The following is a 25,612-nucleotide window of genomic DNA, read 5'->3' as shown; positions in this document are numbered from 1 at the left end:
ACTGGAGGAGGCCAACACCAGAGAAGCTTGAAGCTGGGTACTGGAAAGAGTCCCACATAGAGGTGGGGACCCAGGCAGACGTTCTAGGACAGAATTGGGCATGATTGCTGCTGAACTCTGAGATGGCTTCCCATCTTCCATTCAGTCCCTGAGGGGAAGTGGACAAATGAGCCCTTGCTGAAACTATTAGACAGGGAACAACTGATGTAGACAGACAGACAGACAGACTACCCATAGAGAGGTGGGAGTGTTTTCAGTTCTGTGAGGCCCCGCCCCTGAGCTCACCTGCTTCTTGGGTTGGACTGAAAACCTAACTTTGAGCCTCCTGCCTCATCCCTAGGAGAGTCTGGACCAGTTGATCTTAGCAGCTTGTTGTCCTGCAAAGGTTACGAGCCAGATGGAGTCCTGCTCCCACTTCCGCCCTTCTTGTTCTTGAGCAGTCCTCCCAACAGATGGGAGAGGACAGCCAGCTTTACTGACTACAGTGCCTCAGAGAGGTCCTGATGTCACAGATGGACTGTAATGATAGCCCTGACTCCAACCAGAGGTCCCATGTCTGCACCAGCTGGTTTTGTGTGTCAACTTGACACAAGCTGGAGTTATCACAGAGAAAGGAGCCTCCCTTGAGGAAAGGCCTCCATGAGATCCAGCCGTAAGACATTTTCTCAATTAGTGATCAAGGGGGGAGGTCCCCTTGTTGGTGGTGCCATCCCTGGGCTCGTAGTCCTGGGTTCTATAAGAAAGCAAGCTGAGCAAGCCAGGGGAAGCAAGCCAGTAAGTAACACCCCTCCATGGCCTCTGCATCAACTCCTGCTTCCTGACCTGCTTGAGTTCCAGTTCTGACTTCCTTTGGTGATCAACAGCAGTGTGGAAGTGTAAGCTGAATAAACCCTTTCCTCCCCAACTTGCTTCTTGGTCATGATGTTTGTGTAGGAATAGAAACCCTGACTAAGACAATGTCCAAGAAGAGATCAGATGCTTCCCATAGGGGACAGCTACACTTTCCTAGAACTGATGGGTTGTTTTAGAAATGTCACTAAGTCCTGCTTTACAAGCTGGACTAGAGTCCCCAATTCTTGCCTGAGCAGGGACTCCTAATGGGCTTGGAAACCAGCAAGCCATATTGCCATCAGTATCATGCAAGGCTTTCTGATTGGTTCCATCTATAGCCATTCACACCTCCTAACGCCTGACATATCCCACAGATGATGGTGGACAACTCTTGGTTCAAGTGGAAGAGCCTTGGTTCTGTGGGTCAGGGTACACAGACAGTGGAAGCTCTGACAGGAGGCCTGGGCTTGGAGGGACTGCACAGGACAGCTGCCGCCTTCCTGGTTACTGTTGGCAAACAGCAGGCCCTTCTCAGTGGCTGTGATTCGGGCAAGTGCTGCTTGCTGCCAAAGGAGGTTGTTCTGTGTGGCAGAGCCACACTCTCCTGAGAAGTGAGACTTTGCTAATGTGTTCTCAAGGCCGTTCCAGCTGGCGGCCCCCATGCCTGCTCCCGTGGCTGGAAGGTCCCCAGCGCCCACTCGGCCACGGGGCTGGTTCCCTGGCAGCTCTTGGCCCTTGGCCATTCAGCTAAGACTGGAGCCTGCTGCCTAACAGTGTCATCTTCCCTCCTGCCATTGTGCGTCTTGGCACCACGATGGGGTGGCTTTCTCTTGAAGCAGATCGTGTGTGTGTGTGTGTGTGTGTGTGTGTGTGTGTGTGTCCTACAGATTCACAGGATGGAACACCGGTCCCTAGCAAAAAGTAACCTAACTACAGCCTCAGTTTCTTTTCTGGCACTGATGGGTGATCTTGGGACCTCCTTGGGGTCAGAGTATGCATACCATGCCTGGCACATGGTAGTTGTTTAATTAAGATTAGTTTTTACTGTCACTGTTAGAACCCTGATCTTTCCCCAGGGGTTGCAGCTAGTTGTAGACTGACCAGAAAGCTTTTGTGTTTCTATGGGATTGTAGAGTGACTCTAACTTAAACTGCTCCTAAGTTGGTGACCTGTGACCCCGTCCTCTCAGATGGATTGATCCTTACAGAATGCTGTCCTGGGCAAGGGGCCATGATGGAGACAGTACCTCAGAGCTCATCTCCCTAGACTTGCCTGCAGTGCTTGCCCTGGCCTTTCCCTCAGCTGTCCCTACAGGCAAACTCCCGAGTAGCCTGGCTCTCCCCAGCGGAGCAGGGACACATTTGAGCGGTACGTAATTTGCCATCAAACTATTCCAGTGGCACCCAGCTGTGAATCCCACCTCTACGTATGTCAGAGTCTGGGGACACTTTGGGGTGCCACGGTGAGGGGTGGCTTTGGCATCCTGTGGGACCAATCTGAGGGTGTTATTAAAAGTGAGACTGTACCTCGGACAACCCTGTAAATAATCATTGGTCCAGCAGTGGTGGCGCACACCTTCAATCCTGGCACTTGGGAGGCAGAGGCAGACAGATCTCTGTTGAGTTCGAGGCCAGCTTAGTCTACAGGACAGCCAGGGCTACAGGACTAAACCCTATCTCAAAAAAAAAAAAAAAAAAAAAAAGAAAAGAAAAAAGGAGGGAGGGAGGGAGGGAGGGAGGAAAGGAAGGAAGGAAGGAAGGAAGGAAGGAAGGAAGGAAGGAAGAAAGAAAGAAAGAAAGAAAGAAAGAAAGAAAGACAGAGTTACCCAGTTGAGAAAATCAGTAATGCTGAGATGGAGAGAGAGCACCCCCACCCCACCCCACCCCTGGCTAGGCAATGAGATGAATCTGGCGACCCCCAGGGCGCTAGAAGCAGCACTCATCAGCTAGATCTTCTTTTCATGTCTCCTAGCTCAGAGACCCTACAGCCACTTCTTTCTTCTTGATGTGCTGTGTGACTGTGGGCAGATCCATTAACCTTTCCGAACCCTCCTTCATCTGACTTTTGTATTCCTGGCAGGAGTGATGGGAAGTGGCCTTTACAGCTGAGGACTTTTCAATGGCCTGCTGTCTTCTCAATGCTGTGGCCCTGGGGACCCTGGGCAGTCCTCCTGACTCATGAGGCACCAGACTTGTAGGGCGCGGGGCTCTGTAAAGGGGAAGCTGTGCTGGTCTTGGTTGGGCTAGATGGCATGCCGCTTTTATCGGGCAGAATCCAGGCCAGGAGCCGAGGACTACCCTGGCAGGCTAGGTGGGCATCGCCAAATAATGGGCCACAGGATTTTGCTTCCATTCTCACGTGGCTGACTTGATGTAGGTGCCACAGAGTGTAATCTGCTCACAGTTTGACAGTGAATTTTCTGTGCCCCCAAACTGTGGCGGAGTTCAGTGGAACCAAAGCCTTCTCAGGTTACAGTAAGCCAGCCTGGTTTAAAACGGACACAAAACTTAGATCTTAGCTCCCATCAGCACAGTCACTCACTCCAGCCTACACCGTCCCAAAAGACCCCGGGCGAAGGAACTGGGTGACTCTAGTTCTGGGTACCACCCTTCACTGTCCAACTCTCTGTCTCATGTAAGTCCCATCTGGGACAGGGTTCTGTCTGGGGTTAGGGTTAGGGGTTCCGTCTGGGGTTCTGCCTGGGCTTCCGTCCGGGCTTCCATCCGGGCTTCCGCCCGTAGAACTTAGGTTGGAAACCTGATGTCAACCACTGTTCTCAAAGGCCTGGGCGGGCTGTGGCCAATGGTTTCCTTCCTTGCCCACCTCTGTGGTTGCTAACCTCGGGCGCTTTCGTGACTCCGAATGACTGGTTTAGTCACAGGGAGCCTCGGACACTTGTGGTTTAATCTCTTTTCTCGGCTTCCAGGGAGCAAGCAGAGTTGACAAATACAGATGGAATCCTGTTGTCTGGTTCTTTGCTTGGGCCCTGGGGATAGGAGGTGATCGATGGTGTGTATGGGCTAGCGCAGCTGCTTAGAAGACAGCCTCTTTCCTGTGTGGCTCTGCTCTGGTCTCTCGCCTGCTGCCTTCTCAGCCTCCAATCAGGAGGAATAACTTCCAAGTCTATTGGAAGGAATCTTAATTTTTCTTTAAACTCTGCAGAAAATGCCAGTTTTCCCGGGGGACGCATTCTCGGGTTAATGGGGGGAAAGTATGAAGAAATGTGACTTTGCCTCCGAACCTCTGTTTCTCTTGGGTGATGGTTTGATTTCAGGAGGAAGGGAAATCTTGTCCTTGAGCGTGACAGTGTAGGGTGGTGTCCCCGGGGCTGCAGACGGGACAGAGTCCAAACTGTCAGTGGGGTATCCTCTGCAGCGGCTGCCTCTTTGGAGACCACAGAAGTGGCGTTCTGACACCGAGACAGATGTTGGAGCGGAGTCATCGTGTCTCTTCCTTATTTCCTTACGGAAGTATTTGTGGGACTCGAGCGATGGCTCAGTGGTGTAGAGTACGTGCTTCTGTCGTGGAGGATCCAGGTTTGACTCTCAGGAACTACATGGCCACTCACAAGTCCGTAACTCTTATCCCGGGGGATCCGACACACTCTTCTGACCTCTGCATGCGTATGGAGCGAGTACACACGGGGAGACAAAACACTCATGCGCATAAAAGAAAAATAAATACAAGCCTTTAAAGAAGAAATCATTTGTATGTCTGTGTGCAGGTACACGTGTGTGTACACGTATGTGGGCATCAGGTCAGCTTGATGGACACTTAGTTTTCCCCCTGAGGAAGCGTCTCTGTCGGTTTGGGATCCACCGGTTAGGTCAGGCTGGTCAGCAGGTGGGTCTCGGGGACAGACCTGTCTCCACTCTCCAGCACAGCTGGTGTTTTCCATGGCTTCTGGGAATGAAACTCAGACCTCCGTGCTTGCGTGGCAAGCCTTTCACATGCCAGCTTTAGGAAGAATGTTTATTGACACGTACTATTTCCAGAATGTATGGGGTATGGTATCATCACCTGACACAGATAATATATAATTGGACATAATAGATACAATGACCAAGTCAAGTCTTTTTAGAAGATATCGTTTTAATAAAGGAAGCACTCTACCTGTGAGCTACATTGCCTGAAAGATGCCATTCTGTCATCTGTCTGCAGGTCCCTTGGTCCCCTGCCTCAGGCTACCCCCTTAGTAATGCCTTGAAGTGTTAGCTGTGCTCCTGGCTTCAACGTGAAGTGGTCAGCTTTTGCGTTAGCGACGCTGGACGCCTCAGCCTGAGCGATTCCTTCCGGTGGTCTCCACCCTCTGTTGCGTGCTCCGAGTGCCGTGCCCTCAGTAGGCCGAGCTTAATTGCAGAGATTCATTTGAAAATGCTCTCAGAAGTAAACTTGAAAAGGCCCGAGTTCCAGCACGCCCGTGCTGGCATCTTGCTGTCTGTCTTCAGTTTGCTGGGCACAGGGAGTCACGGAGTTAAGAGGAAGAGATAGTTGAAAGGAAAGGTCACCTGTCCGGGCCCTGCCCCGGGAGGCCTGCAGTCTGGCATGGTGGCGCCTTCCTTTCTTAGCCTGAGGCGCTTTGGTGACTCATCTGAAGCAGCAATTTATGTTCTTTTCCTTCTTTACCAAGAGATAATTTCCTCCCCATCTGCCACTTTAAGGCTCAAGGCCTCCGTTTCCTGTGCTGAGAACATAGTGGCCTGTTGTCCCTTAGCTCTGTTCATGTCCTTTGGGGCTTGGGTTTGGGGGTGGGGAGAGGTTTCTGTCTGATGGACGCACAGCAACCAGATTGCATTATCCAGAGCCCTGGACAGGTGGGAAAGGTGGGATCGGGAGCGTGGGCCCCGTGGCTCACGGGCTTTGTCAGTGGTGACTTCTGTCAGTCACCACAGCTCCCTCATCCTTTTCTCCGCCATAAGTGTAATGAGACAGGCAACCGGCACCCTGAGGTGATGTCTGGGGACTCCAGCTCCAAGCTGAAGCAAATTGCAGTGAGCAGAAGTCGGTGACCGACCGCACAGCTTGCCCTGCAGGCTGGACAGCTGTCAGCTTCAGGGCCCTCTCATCTGGGCAGGGGCGGGGTTACAGCCGGGCATCTATGTATGTAACACTGCCTCCTGGGGTCTTGGCAGTTGTAAAAATGAGACTGGACCCTAGCTGTCTTAGGCACTACTGGTCATACCCTGGGTGGTCTAAACCACATTGAGTTAGCCAGCCTGAGACTTAGTGACAGGGTGAGTCCTTCCTCTAAGTTTTCATCTTCATGGTGACTCAGGAGACAGGGGTGGCTTTCCTGTGCTGGAAACTGAGGCCTAGAGGTGGAAAGTAACACAGCTGGAAAGTGGCCACTCCAGGGTGGGGACAGAGAGTGGGCATGCTGCCTGTGAGGGCTAGGTGTCCAGGCTGTGGACTCAGGACCCAGGAGAGTGAGGAGGACCCGGGCTTCATGGGAACAGAAAGCCAGTGTACAGAGACAACTTCCGGCTCACCCAAACTCCCCCTAATCCCCAATTCCATCTCTTCTTGGAGGTTCCTCTCAGCTGCCCAAGGGACCGGGTTTTCATTCTTTCCTTTGGTCTTCACAATAATCTCAGAATTTCTCTTCTTTGCAGATGAGGGCGGGAGGCAGGGAAGGTACTCTGTCTAAGATGCCGTAGTAACCGCTGAGGTTTCGGGGTCTGGAGTCTGCTGGTTTCTGTCCCACACCATGTGTTTTCCAGGCTGGGCTTTCTGTGTTCCAGATATCTCAGGCTCAACTGCCTTGTGAGATGGGCTCTGGGCCCTGATTTGTATGTCCCTGTGGCCTCCCCAGGCACAATCCACACCTCTCCACTCCATAGCACCTCTCACTCACCGAGGCTGCTCCACAGCCTGTTCAGCTCCGTGAGAAGCCAAGAGATTGCCAGGTTATCTGCAGCCTGTGTCTCTTCAGGCCAGGCCAGCAGGAGAAGCAGAAGAATGGGCTGCCGACTCTTCCTTCCCAGCAGGTCTGAGCCCGAGCAGGGAAAGGTTGGGAGGAGCAGGGGGCTGTGGACCCTGGGCATCCTCATCCCTACCACCTGACTGAAAGACTTGGACAGTGTGTCTGTCACCCGCTTGCCCTGGCTGTTCCCTAATTTAAGTTCACTGGTACCAGCCGGGATGTGGAAGGGACAGAAGATGAGGATGGAGGTGGGAGGGGGCAGTGGGGAAAGGCAGGAACAGCTCTTCTTGCTGAGCCAGCGTCCGGGGCACCCGGGGCAGCTTTCAAAGTCGTGATTCTTCTGTGTCAGACTGCTTGTCTCCAGGGCTGCCTCTCAGGGCCTGCCAGAGTCACTCTAGCTCGTGGTCCCTGCACCCTGGCTCTGTCCCCACCCTGACCTCAGATCTCGAAAATGTTCAATGATACCTCATTCTGACAGGGCTGGGAATGAGCCTGGTACCCCACTCTGACAGGGCTGGAAGGGAGGCTGGTACCCAACTCTGGAGGTGAGACTGGCCTGCCTGGCTAGTGCAGCCAGGGACTAATGGGACCCAGAGCTGACGGGAGAGGGTGGGAATTTTTTAAAATTAAAATATAATTATGGGGGTTGGATCGATGGCTCAGCTACTGAGAACACTGGTTTGATTCCTAGTACCCACACGGCAGCTCACAACTATTTGTAACTCCAGTTCTAGAGGATCTGACAACCTCTTCTAGTCCCTATGGGCGCCATACATTCAAATGGTGCACAGACATACATTCAGGCAAAACACATACACATAAAATGAAAATCTAATACCATTTCCCTCATTTTATTTTTCTCTTCCAATTTTTTCCCCCATTGTCCCCTGTCTCATTTAACTCCAGGCTTCTTTTTCATTGATTGTTATTGTTACACACACACACACACACACACACACACACACACACACACACAAATCGAATCCTATTGAGTCTTTTTAAGTTGTGTGTATGTATATATTTCGGGACTGACCAATTGGCATTGGATAACCAATTAGGGGGTTCATCTCTTGGAGAAGACTATGTCTCCCAAGAGCAAGAACATTTTATGGGCTGATTGTTAAAACAACTGCTATTTGAAAAGTGCAGTTTTTATACAAGTTTACCGTTAAGTATATTGAAAACACAGGCAGCAAAGGCTCAAAGCTTCTCTCTTGCTAATTATCTTGCTGCCTTTTAGATAGATCGTGTAGACCTATGGTATCTGTGTGTAGGTTTACCCATACTGGCTCTGTCCAGTTACACCACATTGGACAACGGTGGGAATATATACACAGAAATTGGCAAATGTTGTAAATCAATATGTGAGATTTCCTTTTAATCCTTGTCTGGACTTAGAGAAGTGATAGGGTGCCAGGTGTGGAGGGCCTTTAGTCCCAACCCTCGGGAGGCAGATGCAGGCCATGAGTTCAAGGCCAGCCTGGTCTACAAAGCAAGTTCCAGGACAGGCAGGGCTACAGAGAGAAACCCCGTCTTGAAAAACAAAACCAAACAAGCAAAAAATGATGGGGAAAGGTAACAGAGACTAAACTTGAAGTCATTGTGAATGCCGGTAAAAAAACTGTAGAGGATTAAAGTGCTGGGATAAAGCTTAGTGGTGGTGTTCTTGCCCAGCGTGTATGAGATGGTGGGTCAACGGCTCAGTGCTGTCAGAAAAAGTGGGGCCAACAGTATTAGTCAGGGTTCTCTAGAGTAACAGAACTTTAGAATGAATGTCTTTTCACACACACACACACACACACACACACACACACACACACACACTCACACACACACACACTCTCACACATACACACACACACCACACACACACTCACACACACACTCACACAACACACACACACTCACACATACACACACACACACACACACACACACACACACACACACACACACAGAGGATTTATTAGAATGACTTCCAGGCTGTGGTCCAGCTAATCCAACAATGGCTGCCTCTGAGCAGAAGAACCAGAAGATGTGGACTTGCTAGTGAGGCAGGAGCATGCAGGCAGGGAGCAAAAGCTTCCTATTCCAAGTCCTTATATAGGCTTCCAGCAGAAGGCATGGCCCAGATTAGAGGCTGGGTTTTCTTACCTCAAAGGATCTGCATGAGAGGTGTGTGTGCGCGCGCACGCGCGCGCCTTCCATACCGGAAGTGCACCGCCCCACTTCTGATAAAGCGCCTCCGAGGCGCGCCTCTCCATTTTGGGTTTAGTTCATTCCAGATGTGGTCGACAACTAAGTACAGCTGTTACACCCCACATAGTTCATCAAGGAAGCCACTGGTGTCCTGGGACACGGAAATAATAGAGCAGTCACAGCCACAGATCCTGTTTAGTGGCCGAGACGGTCCAGAAACAAAAAAAGACGCTCGAGACCCCCGTGGTCCGGCTTTGCAAACTTTAACCCCCTTTAGATGCATAGAAGACCTTTCTGCCTCCGTTTCTCCGTCCAAGAGTGAGCACTGATGGGGATCCATCTCAGCCCAGGGTCTGAGGTGGGCTGTGTGTGAATGGCCGGGAACAGAAACCAAGGCTAACATGGACATGACCGGGTTTGAAGTGAGGGAAGGTGTCATAAGGGAAGTAGAACCCCGAATCGGGGTGCCTGCTGCCTAACTCATGTTCAGCCAGCATTTCTCCACTGTGTCTGGGTTGAAGACCTGAGGAGAGACCTCTGCTCCCAAATGGAGTTAAAAGTATTTAATCTAAGAAATATCACAGGGTAGTTAGTCAGTTTGTCTGTAGGTCTGCCTATTTGTTGAGCAACTACAAGTGCCTACCCAGTGCTGAGTGTCACAAACTCCATAACCTGCAGGGTCATGTGATTGGAACTCTCTTCCTGAAGGGGCTTTTCCAGCATGTGTATGTGTGTGTGTTTGTATATGTGTGTGTGTGTGTGTGTGTGTGTGCGTGCGTGTGTGTGTGTATGTGTGCCCACACTTGAATGGAATGCTCTGGAAGCCTTCCCTGTTGTGGAATCATTAGCCATTTTCTCTGCATCTGGTTTTGTCTTTCACATGGATTTCAGTTTGTGATTATCTATGTGTATGTACAGTAGACGTCTGTCTCTCACACACGAGGACTTGTGCCTGCCTTGAACACAGAACCTGAAACAATGTGGGTTCAGTAAAGGCAGGGGAAGCAGGAGGCTGAGGTGGGAGTCAGGTCTCAGAAGCATCTAAGAGGTTTGCTGGAAGGAGAAAGCCTTGGGGCTGGGGAGATGGCCCAGTTGATAAGATGCTTGTGTCGAAAGAATGGGGACCTGAGTCCAATGCCCGGATCCCGGGTAAACACTGGGTGTGGTGGTACTTGCTTGCAATCCAGCAATGGGGAGGCAGAAAGAGATTGTCCTGTGATTGCCAATCATGTAGCCTGGCCTGATGAGTTCCAGGCCAAATGAGAGACCCTTAAAACATGGTGTATAGTGCTTCCACATGCCATGCATACGCAGCCTCAGACAGACAGACAGATAGACACACACACACACACCTCGCCTTCATAGTCCTGTCCTTTGACATTACATTGGGAACCGAAAGTTTTTCACCTCCGTTGTTTTTCTGCCTTTCTGGGCTGTCTCTGGCAGGTCATAGCGGTTTACATTAAGGCTCACATACATACAGTGATTTTATGGAGTCGGAGACTCCTGTATGAATCTGATGAAACTGTAAGCCTTCTATCCTAGAACAATGTTCCTAGCACATGTGCACAAACACATCCTACCTAGCTTTACGTGACATTTCTAGGAGTTCCCATATGCCCTGAAGCCCACCCATCAACTCCAAACCAAGACTGCTGTAAAGAACGTGAGTCTGGTATGCACACATCCTGGTCCTCTTAGCCCTGAAGGCTAGTCTAGTTCTTAGCAGATCGGCTGTGTGTAATGGGGCGAATCTGATGGCTAGCTGAGTTATGGAGCAGTGCCCTGGTTTGCCTTGACCTGGACAGAGCTGAGCTCACTGGGGTGGGGGGCAGCTGAGACTAGTTCCATCCTGTCAATATCTAGGAAGTCTTCTTAGTCTCTGAGGCTAATTTTTAAATCAAAACTTAGGATGTAGGGGTATGGGGCAGTGGTTCAGTCAGTAAGAGCACTTGCTTTACAAGCGTGAGGGCCTGAGTTCGAATCCCAAGCACTCATGTAAAAGTCAGGCGTGGCTGTGCTTGCCTGTAACCCAGTGTTGGGGGAGTAGAAACAGGTGACTCCTGGGAGCTCAGTAGCCAGCCAGCCAGCCATTTCAGCACAGCAGAAATGGCGGGCTTCTAGTTCAGTGGGGGGACTCTTGTCTTCAAGGGGTGAGGCAGGCACTGATAGAGAAAGGCACCTGGAATCCTCCCTGGCCTCTGCATGTGTGCACCTGATTATGTACATGGAACATACACACCCCTCAGTGCATAGACCCCTCAGCGCATAGACCCCTCAGCGCATAGACCCCTCAGCGCATAGACCCCTCAGCGCATAGACCCCTCAGTGCATAGACCCCCTCAGCGCAGAGGGCGATCGACGTGAGTTGGCATTGGGGCAGGATCTTAGAAAGCCAACATCTGTGCGATTTCATCCCTGGGGATCGCTGGGGTTCTTCCAAACCTGAAACTCCCACAAGGGGTGTATGAGTCCTGTGCACCCCACAAAGATTAAGTTACACCCCCAGTTCTGGGTAGAGAGCACTGGTACAGCAGCCGTCTGCCTTCCACCCTTTCCGTGGTCATGTGGGTTGAGTGACAGTCTTGGCAGCCCCTCTTGATGAGGTCCATCTCTCGATCAGTCCCGCCCACCCTTCTTTCTCCCACAGGGCAGCAGGATCATGGTTTTGTTTTGTTGTTTTCTTCAAGACAGGGTTTCTCTGTGTAGTCCTGGCTGTCCTGGAACTTACTCTGTAGACCAGGCTGGCCTCGAACTCAGAAATCCGCCTGCCTCTATGGTTTTGTTTTTTAATGCTGAACTTGTGTTTTTATTTTTGTTTTTTGTTTTTTCTCCTTCTTGTTTTGCACATTAGAACTTTTGGGCTGTTTGATGTCAGAAGTGTTCAAACCCATGGGCTGAGGCGGTACAGCGTTAGCATTTGCTTGCAGAATTGTTGACATGGAGAAAGAGTTCTGCACATCTCCTCCAGGGAGAGGCCTCCTTTTTCTTGTCTCCTCACATTGAACATCATTCTGCCACATGAGCATGGTCAGCTGAGGTACCATTGGCAGGTACTGTGTGTAGCCAACATCCAATTATGAATTTAAACTCTTCCTGGCATCTTTACAGATTGCTGGCCAATAGCGGTCGCAGTTTTAAGTTCAGCGTGTGGTGTCTTCACTGCTCCTGGACACAGGAGCGATGCAGGATTCCTCGGCTCTGAGCTAGCCTGTGGGATGCTTCTGTGTTAGTGGACAGAGAATGCGCCTGATAGATAGGGCTGACACTGCAAGGGAAGGTGGAGGCTCCCGAGGCAGGGCCATGACTCAGGATCCTGTGTGTGGGGAACCTTATCTCAAGGTTAGACACACTGGCGGCTAGACACCAGCCGATCCTGCTGGCAGGAACTGCCTCTGAGACACATTCCATGGAGTCTCTGGCCTGCTCAGCTGTGAGCAGACCCCATAAGCCGGGCTGGCAGCTGTAATTACCACCTGTGAGGACTCCAGGAACACAGTGTTGCCCCCGTTAGACTTACAGCCATGGGCCCTGGCAGGTGGTTAATCCCAGACCTCTCCACTCCCGCGGAGGAGCATGGCCTGTGTGTAAACTGTAGAATTGCTGAGAAAGGCAGAGGTGGCCTGTCTTTCCACTTTCTTGTTTGGGTTGGGATCTATTGTATTTGCAATAATCTTTAATTATAAAAGCTATTACTATGGAGTGGATTATCAGCGTGGTTCATTTCTGCCATGTTGCTTGGTAACTTCCCCTTGTGTCCAAGACTATTTGCTGAAGAAAGGAAGCCTGTCTTTTTTTTTTTTTTCTTTCCCAGCCATTCTGCCATTGTACAGGTATAGAAAGCTCCTTAAGAAGGCTGGAGGGCTAGGGAGATGGCTCAGCGGGTAAAGGCGCTTGCCACCAAGCCCCAAGCACCTGACTGCCATCTCTGGGTGGGTTACCAGGCAACGTTACAGACCCACATGGTGGAAGGAAAGAACCAACTTCTGCAAGCTGACTTCTGATTGCTGCATGTGTGTATGTGTGTGCACGTGCACACATACAGTTAAACAAACAGATGTTTTGAACTTTCCCCCTGCCAAAGGTCTGGGGGTCTAGTTCATCAATAGAGCGCCTGCATAGTGTGAATGAAATCTCAGGTTCGATTCCTGGTACTGGGAAAAAAACAGGTGGGGGAGGACCATTCAAAGAAGTCTATATTTTCAAGAAGATGGAAAGACCCAGAATAGTTCCGAGCATCGTGTCCAAACAGATGCTGGTTCTAATCTGTTATCCTGCAGTTCTACGCCCCCACCCCCAGGATATCACCCTGACCTGTTCTGCACTCTCTCTTCCGAGGAGCCTATCCCATACACCCTCATGGAGAAGTCGTGGATCTTTAGGGTTTTAACTTCCAGTGGAAGAATTGATGACTGAGAGAGAGAGAGGACAGGCCGTTCTTAGCTGTCTTGGTTGGATACAGTCTGTTGGCTCCCTGCGAAGCCGTTCTGTTGCCCCATCCTGCTGATCTTTAAAAGTCTCTGTTAATGGAAGAAATGGCGGTAGTTCTAGCACGAACACTAAGAAGTGTCGTTCGCTCTAAAGGCACACCGGTGGGATTTTCAGATGACGCTGCCGGCAGGGGTTGGGTGGCTGTTATTTTTTTTAAGTTGAAGCACAGCTGCTCAGACCACTTGGAGAGATCGTCTGAGGGGTGTCAGTGCCCCAGCCGTGGCTGTGACCCCGAAGAAGTGGTTATCACTTAAAGATAATCACATTCCGAATTGTTCAGCTAAACCCTGGAAATGGACTGATTGGCATATTTAAATCTCATCTTCCAGCCATGTGCTAATTACCATAGCCTAGTTGGGGAGAAGAGACACTAATCAAGAGGCTTTGCATTTTAAAATCTTGCTGCATCCATAGGAAGAGGAAGATGGTTCTGTCTCTGACCTCAAGAGGGTTTAAACCTTCAATGGTTTAAATGATCATGGCTAATCACACTGGGACTTTTTTTGCATCTAAATCCTCAGGTTTTTGGTTTTTTTTTTTTTTTTTTTTTCTGCCTTTCCATGTACGGTCCCTTTTTCAGTTACTTTCCGTCCAGGAGGGAGGAAGTTGAGGCTAACTAAACGATACCCACCTGTCTCATTCCTTGTCTCTGGGCACAGCTAGGCCTGGAGTCTACCTGAGTACCAGCCTCCTCCCACTCATCCCTCTCAAGTTCACACATGGGCTATCAAGTCCCTTGTGGAAACGAGAAGGATTTCTCCCTCTATCCAGAAAAAGAACAGCCGGAGAAAGCAGAGCAGGCCTGTGGTGTAGCGGAGGTCCCTCCTTAGGGAAAGCACTCCTAACAACCTCACCCCACTCCACCTCCACCCCAGCTTTAACCCCCACAACCGCCATCCTGTCCCTGTGCCCCTCTAACTTAACTTCATCCTACGCCCACCCTCCCCTTCCTCACGCCTGCCACCTCAGGCCAGCCGACGGTGTTGTCCTTATTTCTGAAAATCATTTATTTGTGTGCAAGTGTGTTTGTGTGTACGCACATGCACGGGAGGCCAAGAACAATTGTAGGTCCTTTCCTTTTCACCGTGTGAGGCCCAGAGATGGACTTCGGGTCATCAGACTTGGCAGCAGGTGTCTTCCCCGCTGAGCCCCACCGCACAGGCCATAGCTGACAGTGTTTTAAGCAACAATGCCTGTCAGCTGCTGAGCTCAGAACTGGGAAAACAAGATGGTTTCTGCCTTTATACAGACTATCTGGCTGTCAGGGATGGGAATCTCAGCGCAGTCTATCCTCCGTAGGAAGTGTCAGGAAGAGCCTGTCTCTGAGATTTATGAAAGAGGCCCAGTGAGTCACCATCACCCACAGCGGTGCCTCCAAAGCAAGTGTGGAAAAGAGGAATTTTTTGACGGCTTTGTCGAATCACCTGTCACGGCTGTCCGCTCATTTGTCTGGTCTGTGCGCACGGAAGGGGTCTGTTTTGCCCACACTGCGGGAGCTGCCATCTCCCTGTGGCAGGTTTATGGGCCCCAGTAGGAAAGCCCCAGATCTGGAGGCGCTTGGGAAAAAGAAAATCCTGGTGCCATCAGAACTGACAAGATTGTCAGAAATGGGGGCCTCGGATTTCAGGGGGTGGGGTGCAGCGCGTCAGGAGAAAGGTTCTGGAAACCGAGCAAGTCCAGGGCTCCTGTGTGCTTTGATTGTGATCACTGAAGTAGTTCAAACGATCTGAGTTTTCTCTCTGTCTCTCTCTTGGCCGGTCCCACTAGTTCATCATGAGGAGGCCTTTTGGTTTTTCTAGCTAATTGTTCTTTGGTGTCTTTTTCAAGGGTTTGCGATCAAATGGCCTGATGCTCTGCCGGCTCCCGCGTGATTAGGCTCTCTTTTCAGAGGGCGGCTGCAGGAATCCTTTCAAGCACTCCTCGCTCTCTGCTCACACTGTCACTGGAAGCATCCTAAGTATGTGGCCCGAGGAATTCAGTCTTGCGGGAGTGAGAGAGAGAGCCACCGGTCCTCATTAGGCACCTAGAAGGGCCGCCACGTGTCGTCCATCACCACAGACCTAGAAAAATGAGAAGCAAGCCTGCCTGAGCAGGCTGATGAATGCAGACACCAGGAGCGCTTATGGGGTGGCAGCTCTCCGGCTCCGGGATGAATGAGTCCGGGACCCAGTCGCTTTATGACATTTGTAAGGCTGAGCCGTGCTGTTTGCTGTTGCTGCAGAGCCCCCTCCTAGTGCGAGCAGATAGCCTTCTCTGTCGGTTTGGCAAGCTTTTCTAGCCGAGATCTGCAAGCTATGCTGGAGTCCGTGCTGATGGGGGTCTGGGGTGCACAAGGGGATTTCTTAGGCTGCAGATGCAGAAACAAGCTTATCCTTTTTAGTGTTCACTAGGGGCGCAGTCCAGCTGTTACTGTAGAACCATTCACAGCCACCCCACCCCCATTTGCTGAGGGGCGCTGGGTTTTCTTTCATAGTGTTTAACCCCAGTTGAATTTCTCGTGTTCATTGTTGTCTGTTTGATCATACGAGGATGTGTGAGCTACGAGTCACACAGAGTGCTATGCAGTCGGTCCTCAGGGAGTGTTATCTGAGTGGATGAGGTGGAAGCAGGGACAGGAAGAGGCAAAGATTGCAGTCAGGCTGGGTCCAAACCTTCTTCTACTATTGGCTGTGTGTCTTTGGTTCCTGTCCCTTGTCTGTGATGGCTATGTGTCTCAGGTTCCTGTCTGTCCCTTGTCTGTGATGGCTATGTGTCTTAGGTTTCTGTCCCCTGTCTGTGAATGCTGTGACTCTCAGGTTCTTGTTTGTCCCTTGTTTGTGATGGCTGTGTGTCCTGGGTTCTTGTCTCCTGTCTGTGAGCTAGGTTTTATACCTGCTTCCTGGAGTGGCCATGGGCTAGGAGGTTGTCGTGTCCGCTCTCGACCAGCAAGAACGACACGACCACCAGTTCTTCTAACAGCAAACTTCAGTCTTCATCTCTCTCGCTTCATCTTTTTCCTCATCTTTCTCCCCCGAACCCAGGGCCTCTCACTCTTATATACTCTCAGTCCCCATCCACTCACAGCAGGCCACATCACCTCACCAGGCATGCAGCTTCAGCCAATCAGGGCGGCAGGGGCGTGTCACCACCAAATATGGACTTGTTTAAACTGCCAGCATCATGGTGCACCTGTGCAGCTCTCACGATGGTCGAGGCTTATTTTCAGGTGTATGAGGAAGTCAGGTGCAAGTCATAAGACTTAGCTGCAGTCCCTGGCGCCTTCTTGGGACTGCTGCCACACCCGCTCCTCACAGGAGGTGTGTGACCTCACTTGGAGCAAGGGCTGATTCCCACCTCCTTCTCTATCTTTTAGCTAGAATAATTTTGTTTGGATCAGAATCAGGCACCTTACTTACATCCGGGTAAATAATGGATGCTGGGCCTTCTGGTTTTGAAGGAAGATCTCACTCTGTGTCCCTGGCTGGCTCGGAACTCCATGCGGACCAGTTGCTTCAGAACGCAGAGATTCACCTGCCTCCACCTTCTGGGTGCTAGGATGAAAGGTACATGCCACCATGTCCTACTCAATCCTCTGCTAGTCCAGGGACGGGGTCTCTGAGATTAAGAGTCCTTGCCAAAACCCTTTTGGTTCAAAAGCACCGGGAAATGTACGGTTCCAGAAGCTTCTATGTGGATCCCATAGCGAAAGCCATCTTCTTGGCAGGTGACAGCCAGCCAGCAAGACCTCTCTCCTCCTAAGCCCCTTGTTCCCACCCGTGGCATGGGGCTTCCTATAAAGCTCACAGGTGTTGACACAGGTCACCAAGACTGAATGTAGAGACTTCAAACTGAAGTCTGAAACCTAGCTCTCTGTGCTCAGCCTGGGCCCATCTGCCTGCCACTGGCTCTGGTATTTTCTGGCTTTCACTCAAACTGGCTTATTCGTTATTTGTGTGTGTGTGTCTGTGCGTGTGTGCATGCGTGTGTGTGCTGTATATATACATGTTAGTGTGCTGTGTGGATATATATACATGTGGAGGTCAAAGATTAATACTGGGTGATGTCAGTCATTTTCCACTGTATTTTTGGGACAGGGCTTCTCACTGACCCTAATCTGAGCTAAATGGATTCTCTGTGTCTGTCTCCCTAACACTGAGATCACAGACAGGGGCTGCCTCTCCTGGCTCTTGATACAGATGCTAAGATCTGAACTCAGCTCTTCATGCTCCACACCAAGTTCTTTACTGGCTGAGCCGTCTCCCCAGCCTGCTTCCCAGGCTCTTACAGCTCAGGCTCAGATCTCACAGATCAGACAAAAGAACAGCCTCTTCCGCGTCTTCAGAGGCTCTAGGCTCTGCAGGGTAAAAGCAGGCTGCCCGTTCCTTCCACCTAGGCAGCCTCCAGGAAAGAGAAATTGTGACATCTTGCTCTCACAGAGAACAGACATCAGGATGGACTCCTTGGACCAGCCATTGGGCAGCAGCCAGCCCTCATTCTGACACTGCATGTTGCCGCATGCTGTCTAGAGGTGCCGGGGTGATGTTTTGTTGGTTCTCATTAGCCAGTTGGAGCATCCTGGTGAGATGAAGGGACATGGTCTTTCAAATCAGCCAGACCCAGGCTTCACATTGCTTCTGCCACTGCCAGCCCTGTAACCCCTAAGGTTGGGAAGAGGAGACTCTAATAAGACCCCTGTAGATTGCTGGGTGGGGTGCAGTTTGCTCCTGTGGATCAGTGGGCAGGCTCCTGGGCTCTCTCCTCTTACACCATTGCCTGGCTCAGCCTGCTGTGTGGCTACGAGCACGTGATCTCATCCCCCAGGGCTCCACAGCCTCTTCTGTTAAAACCAGGATGGAGGGGCGAGGGGGATGGCTCAGCTGTCAGAATGTTTGCTGTGCAGTAGCAAAGACCTGAGACAGACAACTAGAAGATAACTAGAGCCCATGTCCAAAAGCCAGGTGTAGATGGGAGAGGTGGCCAAACCTTTATTCCCAGCATAGATGCAGACCTCTGTGAGTTCTGGTCTACAGAATGGGTTCCAGGACAGCCAGATGTAATCCCAGGACTTGGGAGCCAGGCAGGCAAGACCTCTGGGGCTCACTGGCCAGCCAGCTCCACTTACTGGGTGAGTCCCAGGCCATGGAGATCCTGTCTCAGAATCAAGGTGGACAATACCTGAGGTTGTCTTCTGGCTTCTGCATGCTAGTGTGCACACGTAATTCTCACCCCTCACTTATGTGCATCCACACAGAGAAGTGGGTGGAAATGATACTGAGGCTGGCAGGGTTGGCATGGGATTGAATGTTTAGGAAGGGCCTGGCCCTGTGTCAGGTTTAAGTGCAGGAGGCATTCAGTGCTGAAAGAGTCATTGTCAGGACAGGTGCGCCGTGTCGACTCTTTGAGAGATCATGCCACCTGTTAGAAATACAGAGGTGACTGGTTCACACATTCAAGGAAAGCACAGACAGAGGCAAGTGGAATTCCTATCTAGTAGAGAAACCAGCCGCTGCTAGGATGGCCTGCAGTGGCTGAGGCCCCTGAGCCGGAACAGACATCCTGAGCAGGAGGTGCCAGGAGGCTTGGCTCGTTCATTCTGGGTCGTGTGTCAGTGTCCTGATGCCTGGGTGACTGGTCTCACAAACGCAGTGACTTAATGCATGCATTTGTTCTGGAGGTCTGAAGTCTGAGATGGGTCTCACTGGCTAAAGAGTCAACGTGTTGGCTGCACTGTATCCATTCTGTTCTGGGAGAGTGAGCCAGGCAGGGTTCTCCAGGGAGTTGGAAGCAATAGAGTAAGGCTGCAGAAATGAGCTGGGTTCTGGAGTGCAGGCCTGTGGAGCCGTAGCAGGTAGCACACCTGTAGTTTACCGCCCGGGTAGTCAGGGGGATTTGCTTGGGCAAGGGAGTTTAAGGTAGCTTCGAAAATGGCATTACCCTATTCCAAAAACAAACTAAGGAGATAAAAAGTAAAAATGAAAGAAGGAAAAAAATAAGACTAGTTAAAAGGATGGATGGCATAGTACAACCAATTTAAATTTGTCCCCGGCTGGCTTACAAATAAATGAGACTCAGACTATGGTTATTTTATTTGGCTTTGACAGTTACTGGGGTCACCCCAAATCTTGTCTTCTTCTAACTGCTGGCTGGGCTACCTCCCAGTGTGTGTACCCCAGATACTTGTGGTTTTTCCTGGCTACGAACGAGCTCATGGTCCATCTCTCCTCATGATGGCCTCCTCCTCTCCTCTCCTCTCCTCTCCTCTCCTCTCCTCTCCTCTCCTCTCCTCTCCTCTCCTCTCCTCTCCTCTCCTTCCTTCTTCTCCGGTTTCTCCTCTCTCCACCAGGTAACACAAAAACCCACCTACCTCTAATCCCTCCAGTAACTGGCTGGAGCCAATTTTATTTAACCAATAGTATTAAATTAAGGAACAAGGCTTGCCCAACAAAAGCTTGTAAATGTGAGAATTCACTCGTAGGCCTAGCATTCCAATGCATAGCAACAGACCAGCCCTCAACAGGATGGGTGGAAGGATTCGTGGTTTCTAAGGAGAGCTGAGAAGTCCCATGACAGGTCCTGAGAGCCAAGGAAACTGGTGATGGCGTTCAGTGCGAGGCCACGGCTAGAGAACTGGGGAGAGGGGGGGCTGTTAGGGGGTTGTTGTTGCTGCTGCTGAGAGGACACATGAGTCTCGTGGGCCAGAGTGCCAGGGTGCCAGGGCTCTCATGTCCAAAGACCAGACAAAGGTCTCCTCGGTCGCCCAGAAGAGAAGAACATGTTCTCCTTGCTTGGGTGGTCCTTCTGTGCTTGGCTAGCTCCCATGAACCCTGAGCAGGGCCTGCCTGCCTTCTAAGTTAGCCCCCTGACTCAGATCAGTCTCTCCCACAAGCCTTCTCAGAGACTCACTCTGAAGCCACGCTTCCCCAACCTCGGGAGCTTCCCTCAGCCCTGTCAGGTTGGCACTTACAGTCAGCTGCCCCGAGAAGAGCCCTTCGGGAGGCAGGTCTGCGTTCCTTTGCTTCTGGCTTCTTCTTCATCCTCAGCTGTGCCACGGCCTGCAGAGACCTTTCCTGTCCACCACCAAGGCTCTGACTGGATCCTAGCAATCATGGTGGCTTGTCTGGCTAACCAGGCGCATCTCCCAGGGTCAAGTTCAGCTGATTAACAGTCTAGATTCACCTGAAACTTTAATATCATCTTGCCCCGTGACCTCTCAGTCTCACGGGTGCCACTTTGGGACTACGTACTACCTCGGGTTGGGGCCAGGTGTGTCTGAGGCCGACTCAAAGGTTCTTGTGACTGAGCGTGGCGGAAGAGATGAAGTTCAGGGAAAAGTCAGAGACAGGCATTTGCCACAGGGGGCCTGTGAGTCAGGGGAGAGGGAGGGTGGGCAACAGGTGAGCGAGGGGTCGACCTCAGACAGGATGGATGTGAGGTGTCCAGCAAGAGGAGACTTGGGAGGTTCTGGCCAAAGCTAACTGCAGGGCCACATCAACGGCTGTTTCCTGGGGAAGGGAGGAAACTCACTCTGTGGTCCAGGATGTGGCAACCTTTGATGTCACCTTCTGGGGGTTATTGAGTGCTTGCTGGGGTAACAGTGGACAGCATCGGCTCTTAAGAGAGACAGGTGAGTACCATGGATCTAATGCTTCCTGTGGCCCTCAGGGACGTGCCTCAGTTTCTCTCTCTGTCGATGAGCATGATGGTGTGCTAATCTAAGATCTGTGAGACAGGGAAGAAGTGTGTGTGTCAGTGTGTGTGCCTGTGTGTGCATGTGTATGTGTCTGTTTATGGGTGTGTGTCAGTGTGTGTATGTGTGTATTGATGTGTGTCTCTGTGTATATGAGTCTGTGTGTGTGTGTCTGTGTGCATGTGTGTATGTTGATGTTTGTGTCTCTGAGTGTGTATCTCTGTGTGTGTTTCTCTGTGTTTGTGTGTGTGTGTGTGTGTGTGTGTGTGTGTGAGTGTCTGTGTGAGATCCGGTATTGTGGAGAGATGAAGGAAGTGGACGGCCATGGGCTGTGAAACATGGGTTTGGGACACCACAGAGTCTCACGTTCAAGGACACACAGCTGTGCTGAGCAGGGATCAGTGCTGGGCTCTTCCCTGCCTGGCCTCTCTTCCTCCCGAGAGCACCTTCCAGAGGCATGGGGAGCACCAAGTGTGCTGTGTTTGTAGTGCACACTGTGTGGGCCCTAAATGGCAGCCTGTGAGCGTGCAGCTTTGTTTTCTGGAAAGTAGAGTATGCCCCCATGCATAACCAGGAGATGCAGAAAGGAGGAAGATGGAGCTCTCTAGAAGCTGGCCAGTCTACCCACTCCTGGGAAGGTTTACACCAAGTGTCTCCACAGGGCTGTGATTTCTCTTCAGCCAAGGTCACCCACGCTACTCTCCCTGCCTTTTCCAGATTCCTGGCCCTCATCTCAGACCTGGCTAGTGCCAGTGGGAGGGGGAGGCAGGCCCCCTGTTCTGCAGGCAGCCCAGCAAGGTTTACTCCTGGGCAGGCTCTCTGTGTGGCTGCTAAGCGGCTGCCTTCAGAGGTGTAGCAGCCACAGGGTTCACCAGGGAGGGTTTCCCAAGAGCCATTGCTGTGCTAGTCCTCCAACGATACCGTACTGGCACATTAAATCCTGGCACTGGGGGGTTCTATTCTTTCACTGTGGTCCTCTGACCCTAAACCCAGGATCCCTGGTTGTGTTGTAACTCACAGGAGACACCGAATATTCTTGTATTTATGGTGAACAGTGGAGCCCACTAGATACAAACAAACTAGCGATTCACAAGCAGTGGGATGTTTCAACTCTAACCAGTCTACATCTGGGTGATCCAGAAAGCCAGCAAGGATTCAGTAATGGGTAATAACTAAACCAAGTGTGGTTGGGCACATGAATAGTATTTGGGAAGAAGAAGGAAGTCAAGGTTATCCTTAACTACATTGTAGCATCATGAGTTCTAGGCCATCCTGGGCTACATGAAACCATGTTCCCCATCTGCCCCACAAGTGTCAAATTGAGAGCCACCGGACAGTGGAATTCACTAGGCAAAAAATGGGAGGGACATTTCCTGGGGGATGGTCACATGCAAAGGTCCTGTGACAGGGGGAGGGGGTGTGAGGAACATAGCAGGCAGAGCTAGCAGAATGGGGAAGGAGGAACTGACTGGAGACTTCAGTGGGCAGGACTCTGGATTGAGAGCTTCCTTAAGGAGTTGGCTCTTTCTGCCTGATGAAGGTGTTTTAAGTGTGTTGGGGTAGCAGTGGAGCTAGGAATAAATTTGCATTTCAAATAGCCGCTTTAGCTCCAGTGTGGAGAATGGCTTTGGAGGCCTGTGGAAGAGCTCACTGGGGATTCTGATGCTGCGTGTGGGTGGGGAAGTGCTTAATGGATCATTAACAGGATGTGATAGCCTCACGCCGCTTCTTCCTGGGTGTGTACTGTACACCAGCCGCCGTGCTAAACACTTTACCTGCCTCATCTTCTTTCTCCTCCAGGTGATCCTAAGAGTCAACTCTTCCTGCCCCGTTTTAGATGTGAATGCTCAGAGAGGTTGAGACACTCCAGCAAGGGCACACAGCCAATGGAGGCAGAGCTCGAGAGTAGCATATGGATTTATATAGATCTGTGGTGTCCAGGGTGCCCCTATCCATGGTGTGCCCAGTTGCTGGTCCCAGACCACACCTGGGATGGCAGAGTTCTATCCTCTGGGACCCACAGTCAGCCATGTTGTCTTAACAGCCACCAGTTGGGTGAGCTCCAGCGACTCTGGTCTAGGTCCCCAGGGGCAGTAGGCAGGGTTTGATTGGCCACAAGCAGGTCATACCACACTTACTGCTTGTCATTTCCTGTCCCTGTGCCTGCAAACCTAGGCATGAAAAGTGGGCAGCCCCTCCCTGTCCCTTCCCCAGGGGCAGCTCTACAAAACGGAGTTGAGGTCACAGGTTTTATTCAGGTCAGCTCCCAGGCTCCACCCAGAACCTGGCTAGGTCAAGACCAGCAGGTGCAGGATCTGGGAGGCTGAGTCAGGAGGATAACTGCAAGTTTGAGGCCAGTCTGAGTGATACTGTTGAGTTTTAGGTTAGTTTAAGTTAGTTTTAGGTTAGGTTAGATACAGAGTAAAACCCTATCTGGAAAGAAAGAAAGAAAGAGAGAGAGAGAGAGAGAGAGAGAGAGAGAGAGAGAGAGAGAGAAAAGAAGGGCTGCTGATATGGCTTGGAGGGTGGAGGGGCTTGCTGCCAGGACAAGACGATGTAGGTTCAAAGTTGAGACCCACATAGAGAAATGACTCCTACAAGATGTTCTTTGACCCCCAAATGTATGCCATGGCACATACATATCCCTATACATACATACATACATACATACTTACTTACTTACGTACAATTTAAAAATAAATAATTTTTTAAAAGAGAAAAGACAATCCAGCAGGGATGGCTCCTAGGTGTCTAGCCGGCAGCTGGTTCCTCAGGCTACACAAAAGTTGGGAGAAGGCCCCACCTCCCACAGCTTCAATCTGTGCAGTCATTGGATCCCAGTGTCACTGGAGACCAAACACTTTCTCCCTGGCCCTGTAGACGGGGCTAGTGTCAGTCCTGGCTGCTGCCCGTAAGACATCCAGTCAGGACACCAGCTGTGGCCTTGAACGACCAGAAAACCCTTTTCCCTTCCTTGCTTGGAAGAGAGCAGCTATATTTGAGCCAATGTGGGCCTGGCCTGCTGTGCTGGTGAGTCTACTGTGTGTGTGTGCTTGTGCACACGCGTATGAGCACGTGTGTGTGTGTGTGTGTGTGTGTGTGTGTGAACACACACCTGCCCGAATGCATGTGTATAGAAGCCAGGGGACAACCTTGGCCATCATTCTTGGGCACCAGCCATCTTTTTTCTTCTTAGTCTTAGCTATGCTAGAAGTCACCAGTCAGGACAGACTGCTTCTCCAGTAAACTCCAAACCTCCATTTTAATCTGCCTCTTCAGCTTTGCACTGTCACCATTCCCTGCTTGCTTTTTGAGTTCTGGGGGAATCAACCTAGCTCCTTATGCACTTCCCAGACAGAGCTGTCTCCCTAGTCCGAGTGACTCTGACAGAGGTCGCATCGCATGGCTTAATGCTCACCTCTTCTTCCCTGCTGGTCCCCAATAACTTCCTGTCCCAAACTGGGTGTTCCTTTCTTCTTCAGGGCCACCTCTGGGACTGTGTCTCCCCTGGCTCACAGGCTCCTTTTCTCTGGTGTGGGTTGTTCTGAGCTGCCCAGTGGCATGGGCATCCGTGCCTGGAGAGACACTGGAGCCTCTATTCTGCAGGAGAGAGCCTTAAGAACTTCTAGCAGTGATGCTTCGTGCCTGCCACCGCCACTGTCACCCATGTGGTGGCCTTGAGTCGGGGCTGTGGGCTCAGGGGGATGGAACTTGTGTTGTTGGACAAAGAACTAGAGATATCTCGATGTCTGACTCTATGGTGGTGCACGGCTCTCCACTCTCGTAGGCTCAGGTGATAGGAAAGCTCTGGGGTCTGCTGACAGATATTCTCTGAGTAGACAAGAAAGCTTTTCAGAGACCCTGGAAGCCACATTCTGCCCAACTTGTGTGTGCATGTGTGTGACTGCACACACATGCACAAATGGTGACTGCCCCTCCTTAAGTCTGATGTGATATCTACTGTATCCCAAGCTGCCACCACCCCAGCCATTTGTCTTGCCTTAACCTTTGTGTCTGGCTGGGGCAGGTCTCTTCTCCAAGTCACACAGTTTTCATGATATGTGACTATGAGAATAGATTGTGTCTTGGGCCATGTGTTAGTTCGGGTTTCTAGTGCTGTCATAAAACACCATGACTAAAAGCAATGTGGGGAGGAAGCAGCCTATTTCAGCATCTCTGAGCAAGAGTGCATCTTACTGGCTTCCTACGCCTTGCCCGGGGCTGCTTTGCTGCTGTTTTGTTTGTTTGTTTGTTTGCTTGTTTGAGACAGGATTTCTCTGTGTAGCTCTGGCCATCCTAGAACTCATTCTGTAGACCAGGCTAGGCTTGAACTTACAGAGATCCACCTGCCTCTACCTCCAGAGTACTGGGATTAGAAGTGTGTGCCACCACCATCCGGCTGCAGGTCTATCTCTTTAGGGGCAGTATTCTGCACTAATCAGGAAGGCCCATGAGACCAAAGAGCAAGAGTCAGACCCTAAGCAAGTTCCATCCCCCTGAGC

At 51.1% G+C, this 25,612-nt stretch overlaps 1 protein-coding gene across 3 annotated transcripts in view; it reads left to right on the top strand.

Annotated features, from left to right (window-relative positions):
- Man1c1 (mannosidase, alpha, class 1C, member 1) overlaps positions 1-25,612 on the top strand; it is a 142,601-nt gene that overhangs the window by 28,707 nt on the left and 88,282 nt on the right. Inside the window, exon 1 of one of the 3 annotated variants that reach the window (XM_006538757.4) lies at positions 23,972-24,140. The exons of the other annotated variants lie outside the window; for them this stretch is intronic. Within the exon in view, the coding sequence (XP_006538820.1) occupies positions 24,117-24,140 (24 nt within the window). The 5' untranslated portion in view covers positions 23,972-24,116. Of the gene's footprint in view, positions 1-23,971; positions 24,141-25,612 lie in introns of those variants that run through there. 3 annotated transcript variants of the gene reach the window in all.

Source organism: Mus musculus, chromosome 4 (assembly GCF_000001635.26).
Source record: "Mus musculus strain C57BL/6J chromosome 4, GRCm38.p6 C57BL/6J".
NCBI lineage: Eukaryota > Metazoa > Chordata > Mammalia > Rodentia > Muridae > Mus > Mus musculus.
Note: the sequence above shows the minus strand (reverse complement) of the source record. Positions and strands in the feature narration are given on the sequence as shown.